This window comes from Melanostigma gelatinosum (assembly GCF_949748355.1).
Source record: "Melanostigma gelatinosum genome assembly, chromosome: 10".
Lineage (NCBI taxonomy): Eukaryota > Metazoa > Chordata > Actinopteri > Perciformes > Zoarcidae > Melanostigma > Melanostigma gelatinosum.
In genome coordinates, this window is record NC_136643.1 from 14036320 (window position 1) to 14045246 (window position 8927).

The 8927-nt window shown below is 41.2% G+C and overlaps 1 protein-coding gene across 1 annotated transcript; it reads left to right on the forward strand.

Annotated features, from left to right (window-relative positions):
• The first annotated feature begins 5516 nt into the window (after window positions 1-5516).
• On the forward strand, window positions 5517-7602 carry rpe (ribulose-5-phosphate-3-epimerase). Its single transcript, XM_079277630.1, has 6 exons — window positions 5517-5663; window positions 6022-6101; window positions 6200-6339; window positions 6479-6613; window positions 6796-6882; window positions 6976-7602. Exons 1-6 carry the CDS (start codon window positions 5542-5544, stop codon window positions 7096-7098), a joined length of 687 nt encoding a protein of 228 aa, XP_079133756.1. The 5' UTR covers window positions 5517-5541; the 3' UTR covers window positions 7099-7602.
• The last annotated feature ends 1325 nt before the right edge of the window (window positions 7603-8927 follow it).

Consider the following 8927-nt stretch of genomic DNA (forward strand, 5'->3'; position numbering starts at 1 on the left):
TTTTTGGAATGACGTGGATTTTCTTTGTTGACTTTTGTGTTGTTGCTATACCAAGGCTTCTCTTTCAAAAGAGATCTTGATCTTAAAGAGAGTACCTGATTAATTAAAGATTATAACATACAAAGGTGAATCTGGAGAGAAAGCCACTGCCCTTTTATTTTGAAAAATGACTGAAGTGCCGAAGCATTTGATGCATCAGAAATACCCCGTTATCCTCGTATGGTGAGTCATCTGTCATCTCAGAAAAATGCACCACAAAACAACAGGATTAGAAAGAGTGAGGTTCATTATCAGCTACTTTACAGCATATTTTTTGGGGACCTGCAGGATTTTTCCTGGATTTTTTCAGACTTCCTTATACACCCGCCTTTTAGCTGCACAACCAATACATCTGCATTTACTCACTCACTTGTGGATTACGATGCTACCCCAACATGCAGAACATTGTTGTGATAAATGATTACACACAGACACACACTGGCATATTTAACAAATGATGAATACATTTAATGAGCTGTAGGAGGTTTGAGCTTTTAGTTGTGTTCATCATCAGTAATGACAATCCTGTGTAACTATTTATTTGATCTTCAAGTATTGTAAAATTGTCTGATTTTGTCAGCAACTGCTTTGCTATTTAACTGTGTCAAAGCCAGGAAGAGTGAATGTCACAAAGAGTTATTTTGTTTGTTCAACTTCTATGTAAGTAACTGCATCTGTGTGCATCCCAGATACCAGCGTCCTGGTGTTGAAATCCCTAAACGCCTCTTCACTGAGGAGAAGGATTTTGGAGAATTTCTTGATACTGCTCGACTCTGAAGCACTCTCGACGGTGGGTCCAACAGCTGTTGGAAACACCAGATGGGGTCAGGGTTCCGATTTCCACTTGGAACATGTGATGGTGATATTTCTCACTTATTTTATTTCAAAATAAAGTTATTTCCAAATGCGATCAATGCTCAGTGCCAAAGAGTTTGCAAAATGTTATTTTTTTTCCACAGCTGAGTAATGCTGTGCAGCTGATGTTTGTGTTGTGTTCTTAGCACTGACAGCGCGTTCACTCTTCCCAGCAGATGAGGGAATCCTTATGATTCACAGTTCAGCCTGCACATGGATATCGACCAGGCTGCTCTCTGAAGAGTTTGGACAAATGATCTCGTTTGTTTCCAGGTTTGGTTTAGCTTTGTAAGAATGTATGACTGTATATCACGTCTGTGTATATGTGTTTGAATATATTAAAGCAAAAAAAAAAAGCATCAGAGAAACTTTAGATTTTGTTTGGCTGATACTAGCTATCTAAAAACAAGTTTAAAGTTTAAAGCAATTCAGGATTACACCAGTTTGAAGAAAATAAAGTAATAATAAAATAGATGATCAATACAACTCTCTCTGTGTGATCTCATTGGGCAATTTAATTAGAACTGGATTTTCTGTTTTCATAAAGCAAACTCCTGTACTCTAAGAGTTCATGTTGTGAGAAAATATTAAAACCCTGCTGTGTTTTCTCAGCAGCCTCCTCACATCCACAATCTTCAAATATTAAAGATTAAATCAGGTGGATTAGATGTTTTATGAAGTCGGGAGGAAAGCTTCGCTCCCATAAACCTACTCGGGGGCTACTGCTATTAAATCACAAAAAACAAATTCCGAATAAATCTTATTTTAATTCTTCACAAGCTCATGTTGTCATTTTGAAATGTCACCGGTGCCCCCGTGGTCACATTTCTGGCCCTTTCAAGTGACACTTTGTCAACCATAAAGCACTAAATTATGACATTTGGAAAGGTCCATTTCTCCCTAGAGGGCGTTTTCACATGCAATTACTGTTGTATGCTGACCACTCCTGCTCTGAAGTGTTCTGTGGTCAGGGTACATACAGTTGAGGTCATGTCAGAGAATACGCACCGTGACATAAATTGATTAAATGCTAATGGCCAAAGCTAACTATTTTTGATGACACTAACAGATTTGGACATGTAGCAAGACAACATCTAAGCACATGAATGTTGAAGGACCATTTCGCTGATTTAAATTTCTTACATTCTAATGGTGTGATAAACACGAAAATAAATCCTGCAATCACAGGTCAAGCAGCACAAATAAAGACTTTGTTTTCCTGTATCCAAAGTCTGAGTTCAATGTGGTTAATGATTACAGGTCTGGGGCCCACAGCGAGTCTTTGTAGCTACTGCATTCCCTGCGAGTGCATCATCATAATATGAAGGCCTTCTACAACATCTAAAGAGCACCCTTTTGCAGGAAAACAAACTTGATTGGGAGCATTAACCTAGCGAAGGGAGGCAGCACCCACCCCACCCTTCCCTTTACAGTTATGGACCCCGACAGAGCGGCATAAAGCCCAGGAAGGGAGAGGCTGCAAGGACACATGTTCCACACGTTCCTTCCGACCATCACAAGAAACTAGTGTATCGCTATCTGTTTGCTCAGGAGTCTAGAGTCAACTGCTGGGAGGAAGCTGCAGGAAGGTTTCAATCACGATAATACATGAAAGTTTGGAGCTGTACCAAGTCCTTGATAATTAACCACGTCAGAGGAAAAACAGTCTCACTTCCTGTTCCTGCCTTCTATAACAAAGGTTAAAGGTCACATAAACCCAGTTCATTAAAGGTTACAGCTCACATATTGTTCCAAGCAAATGTGCATGTCTTGAAGTGCACTTAAAGCGTACACACAGGAATTCTCTTCTACGTGGAATTAGCATACCATTTCCCCTGCAGATTAGCAATTGTAATGTAGGAGGCTGATTTTCAGTGGGTTGTTCATTGGAACTGAGCTCGCCGTTGGTTTACCGGTTAATTAATTCGTAGTCGGTAAATTATGCACTTCAAAAGACCGTTAAACAAGTTCAAACATGTTTAATTCACGCTGCTGTATGGCTGTTAATTAGCTACCTGCAACGGCTAAATCTTAACCTGCAGGGACACATTTGAAAGTGCTGATGAAGCCATATGCCACCTTAGAGAAAGAGTAAAACCTTGTGTGAACACTCTGAAAAACAAATATTAATTTAATTAAAGAATAGTCTGACCGAAAAAAACACATTAATTAGAAACTGGCAACGACTAGCTCATATAAAAATGAACACACACCAATTTAGCAGCCGGGAATGGAATTGATTAGTCTTCAACTTTTCAACCAAATATATTTTTAAATTGTCTTCACAGATGGCTGAGATGCAGGAATGCATGTAACGAGGACCGCAGGCCATACAGACCATACAGACCATACAGACCATACAGGCCACGAAGAAGTGGAATATGTACAGTGCATTTTGATCATCCAAATAAATTCTGTAAGTTTCAGCCATTAAATGTGGAGGGGCCCACTCTACGCCCAGTAAGATGAGATGGTATTACAGAAAAGCAAGTCTTAAAGCTCAATCGACAACTTAAGGCTGTGAATCATCTTTAAAGCAGTAATGGAGTACAGTACTGGTAGCACTGGTTATTCTGGAGTGTTGTTAAGATGAATATGTCAACAATGACCAATAAAGAACAGCTTGACAGCATCCCGAAAGTCACATTCCTGAGCTGCACTTAACCAAAGAAGGTGTCTTTAATGGGGACCTCCAGTGAGCAGAGGCCTATAGACTTAAGTGATGTGCTTGGTCTTGGACCTGTTTACGGTAAACGTGAAGAATGTGTCTTTGTGTCAGCTGCAAGAGAAAGAATGAACCCTCTTAAAGACAAAGCAGAAATACATCAACCAGATAAGTGCCATAAATCAACCTTGTGTTATTGTCTTAGTTAAAAAGATAATTGTCACTTATTGAGCTGCAGTGAATCTTCCTTGGACTCCCACATCAACTCTGCTCTCAAGACACCATGAAGGACTGGAATGGACAGACTGCATGAACAGACTTATGGGATAAAAAACCCTTGCAGGCACTGGTCCACAAAATGACTGTCAAAGCCAGAAGCTGTTTTACTACCTTCCTCTGAGACTCTGGAGGCCCCAGGTCTTTATGAAGCCATCTTACTCTACATCAGCCCGACTCAAAAATTTAATATATCATCTTCCTGTCTGCCAGCGTACACCGTGCCACCAGTGTTTCCATCATTGCTGCAGTAAATGCAAACAGTGGGTAAAACTCGTAAATGTCAGATTCTGTTTAGCCAATCTGGAAATAGAGTGTGGCTCTTTGTCGGCTGAGCAGTGCGCTGCAGAGGCTTTTTAAGACCTCAGCCATCTGCTTCTTATAAATCACAACAACTTACACATCCCATCTGAAAAGAATCATACCATTTCAGTGGCAAGATGATGATGACAAATAAATCAAATCAAGAAGAATATATACATATAAATGTGCCAGTACTGAACCCTGACGAGTTATAGAGACACCAAACTGTAGGAGATAAACGCGCAAATAATATGAGATTTTATTTATTCAATTGAATTATTCACGACTGAAGTGTTTTGTTTCCAAACATTTTATACACCTGCAGTAAGATTTAGTTTTCATGGAAACCTATTGGCTTGTTTTGTCTGTTTTGTCGTTTGTTCATTTCTAAGTTGGTGTCAGGTAACGTGGGACAATGAAGGCTTTTCCAAAGGTACGAGTGCTACTGACCTTTTCTTTCTTCATTACAGGTATCTGGCAGACAATAGTGATTTTGCAGGCTAACCTGCTCCCCATCCAGCCGACGGCTTGATTCAATAAAATCAATTTTTCTAAAGCACAGACAACTTTATATCATTGAATGCCTGTGTCCTTGCAGCACCAAGCTTGACAAAAAGTTTCTTCTAAGGGGCCATCAAACTATATCTATCCGGTCATACTCACATGTAACTTATATTTACAGTGATGGGACAGCAGAGAGAGACAAATTGAAGGTCGACAAGAAATCTGTGAAATCTCAGAGAGACGTTAAATTGTGAAACCATGTGGCCAAATACAGAGAGAAAATAGAAGCAAAGGGTATGTTGGGATAATTTGAAGGGATTCAAAGGGTTTGGCAATTTATGCCTTTTACACCATTACGCAAACGGTGTGTCCCACATTAGGCCTTGTTAATGTGTTCCACATGATACAATACACTGGTTATGACCAAACAGTGTCCTGTATTACCCAACAAAGAACCCTGTTTGGTTTTTAGGTTGTGTTCACATAACTTCTTGTTGTGACAGTTCCTTGCCCATATGAGCTTTGCGCCATCTAGAGCCAAGAAGGGGGAAACGTCTATTTTGAAGGCGGAAGTTTGACACCACAGGTGCATCAAGTTAACAACTGACACTAGTGTAAAACCGGAAGTGAGGATGTATTGCATATAAAATAACTATTCGACACAGCAAGAAAAATTATATTTGATTAAAGTAATTTTAGAATGATGACTTGTTTGACCTGAAAGATAGTAGCTGCAAATGTATTGACAAAGCAAAACTTGAATTATTTACTTTGTTCCTGTTTCCTTTTTACCCTTATTCCTTTGTTTTATTTTGAAGGGCATCAGCGGAAGTTGTGCTTCATGTTGTTACCTGGTGTTCGCTGGCTGGCTGCATGCAGACAGTAACAGCAGCAACAGCATGGCTTACAGTGCGAAGATCGGTCCGTCCATCCTGAGCAGCGACCTGTCCTGTCTGGGCAGCGAGTGCGTGCGGATGATGGACTGCGGGGCAGATTACCTGCACCTCGATGTTATGGACGGGTTGGTTTGTCAGTTGGTTAACGTTAGTTAAGACAAGCTAGCACGCTAACTAGCGAGCCGATTGGAAGTTCAGTGCGTGAGAGCTAAAGTTGGCTAACACCAACAAGCTAAACTAGCTTGCCAAGAAGTTAAGCCGGGAAAGCCAATATTTATGGAACTGGATTTAAATGGCTTAACTCTGTCGATAATGAGGCTTTCAAACCCTCATGGTGTCAAACATTATAATGTCTTGCAACATACTTCCTCCTCCTGCTTTCGTCATTGTTTAGCTACCTTCCTCTTCACCTCTGCGTTTGTTTGCAACTGTTCACGCAAGACGAGAGGATTTCATCACATCTGCTTTTGTTTCCCTTTTAAGGCACTTTGTCCCCAACCTCACATTTGGACATCCCATGGTAGAGTGCCTAAGGAAGTCAGTAGGCCAAGACCCTTTCTTTGGTGAGCGAGACTTACTTTAACCTAACAACCCCATTGAACTGAATCCTGAATGCATCTGCTGTGCCTTGTGCAGTATTGTGACAGTGATCATGTTGCAGACATGCACATGATGGTGTCTCGGCCCGAGCAGTGGGTGAAGCCCATGGCTGCAGCAGGAGCCAACCAATACACATTCCACATAGAGTCCACCACCAACCCTGGTAACCTCATCAAAGAGATCAGAGAGAGTGGCATGAAGGTGAGAACATCACTCTGCAGAATGAGGCATTAGCATCAGTGCTGCATGTTGAAATATTAGCATTGATCAGCTACATACAAAAGTGCTCAGGCGACTGTATTTTCTATGTCGTCATACTAACGCTGTGTGAGCTTTGTAGGTGGGTTTGGCCTTGAAGCCTGGGACTACTGTTGAAGAGCTAGCACCTTGGGCTAACCAGATCGACATGGCTCTGGTCATGACTGTTGAACCTGGCTTTGGAGGCCAGAAGTTCATGGAGGACATGATGCCCAAGGTAAAGTCAAACCACAGGCAGAGGAAGGAAAAACAGGAACCATCCACACCACACCAACATACATTTAGTCCATAGGATGTTTTTGATTTAAACTGTAGCACTGTCAATTTTTATAATTGTGTTGTAGATATGGTGTTATGCATGTTTCAAGCTCTTTGTGTTATTTCTGTGCGTGTGTCCAGGTGAGCTGGTTGAGGAGTCAGTTCCCGTCATTAGACATTGAAGTAGACGGAGGAGTCGGCCCTGACACTATTCACAAGTGTGCAGAGGTAAGGGATTCAAGCACATATCGCTCACCTAAAATTCCGATCCAGTTTTGTGTGGTTTGTTTTAAAGTAAATTTGCGCTCATTTCTGCTGCAGGCAGGAGCCAACATGATCGTGTCAGGCAGCGCTGTCGTGGGCAGCGACGACCCTCGCTCTGTCATCGCTCTCCTGCGCACCGTGGTGGCTGAAGCAATCCAGAAACGTTCGCTGGACCGCTGAGGTGTCCTCCTTGTGACGAAGCTACCAGCCCATCCCAGCAATACAACACGACAGCCAGGGGAACAGACTCAAAACAAACATTTCTGGGGTTGAGGTCAGGGGTTATAGGGTCAGAGCAGGGCACTGATGGCCTAATCCAAATCACTTCGATGTGAGTGACGCTGCACCGTGCCTCTACAAAACATTTTGAATTCCATCCTGTCCGACCACAGTCGCCTCTCTGAACAGTTAACTGAATTCGAGTCTCATCTCAGCATGCGGGACATCCATTTGAAGACCGGAGCTGAGGTTATGCTTCTTTCACATATGTAAGCATTCTAGAATATAGTTTGACACTGTTTTAAATTGATATTATGGAAATAAAATGGTCCAAGGAGCACTGTGTTTAGAAAATCTTCAGTTTCGCGAGTCATTTTCTGACTTCCATCTTTTGCAGTTTGGTTGAAATGAACCATTCACAACTTGCTAAACTGCTCAGCTTACATGTTGTACACTTGTAAATTCAAAGAGAAATGCTTTTTCAAATTAAAAAGACAATGAAGTGATGGATTCTTATAAATTTGAATTACTACCAAATTGTAAAAGAAAATAGTGTTTGCTGGCCTGTTCAATGAAATAACCCACTGATGTTTACATTCTGGGAAACGCAGTACACATTTACACATTATCACTGATGTGATGGTGCACCTATGGTACAGTCTATATTTTGAGTTTAAAAAAAGAATCCTCAGAATATATCCCTTGTAATGTGTTTAGAAAAGGAGGCGCACAATCTGTGACAATGAATGACAATCTGAAGTGAAACCAGAAGATTAAATTAAATTGTTTTTATATCGCCCCATATCACGAATTTGCCTCAGAGGAAATCCTCTGTCATTGGACCATCACATCGGGGAAGGAACAACTCCCCCAAGAAACCTTGAACAGGGGAAACACTATCGAGGAGTGCTTCCTCTCCCAGGATGAACAGAAGTGCAATAGATGTAAAACTAGTAACTACCTACATTTACTTAAGTATTGAACTTGAGGGGGAAATTGTACTTTTTACTCCACTGCATTTCATTGACAGCTAAAGTTACGAGCTACATAGCAAAATGAGATCTTACACAGAGATCTTTTAATGATAAGTAAATGATGCTCTTCAGTATTTTACTTACAACTTGAATGTCGGCTATAACTTGAAATATACATGAACCAAGCTGCGTTACTGACTTTAACTCCTTTTCCATACACTAGATGGCGAGTCTGGACAAAAAGCATAGCTCTAGCACCTGGGGGGCTCCATGTCAATGTAAGAAATCATTTGATTAAAGTGTAAGCATATATTATTCATTTGTAAGCATAGACAAATATTTGTACACAGTTCTAGATTAGAAACGCAGAAGCTGTAATCTATAATGCATTCAATTCCGTAGTGGGAACGGCGGCACTAACGGCTCCAGCATGAGTGCCACTGTTGGGTCGTTTGGCAAAATGATTTGAACCTTAAGTGTGTTGTCCGACTCCAGTACGTCGGACAACTTTTGCCCGTTTTCCTCAATCAAAATCATCACAAGTGAATCTTGTGCAGTAGCGCTGCCACTGACCATTTAATTGGAATAGAAATCGATGCAATTTCGTGAGTTTCCAAGAATCAATATGTTATATTGCATTTGTTGAGCCAGACTGAGACATAGAAGCCTTTTTCCGGAGGACACCCAGAAACAACACAGACATGTGTGCAGCATCCTCATCTCTGTCATCGAGAATCACCCATGACTTACTGCAAGCAGCTCGCTCTTAATAATGCACCATATGTCCTGGAGGCAATCCACGGACCAGTTGAAATA

Excerpts from the sequence above, each read along its gene's own strand:
- rpe (XM_079277630.1), top strand. The coding sequence starts at position 5,542 with ATGGCTTACAGTGCGAAGATCGGTCCGTCCATCCTGAGCAGCGACCTG. Across the intron at positions 5,664-6,021 it reads CACCTCGATGTTATGGACGG|GCACTTTGTCCCCAACCTCA; the intron begins GTTGGTTTGTCA and ends TTCCCTTTTAAG. Across the intron at positions 6,614-6,795 it reads TGGAGGACATGATGCCCAAG|GTGAGCTGGTTGAGGAGTCA; the intron begins GTAAAGTCAAAC and ends GCGTGTGTCCAG.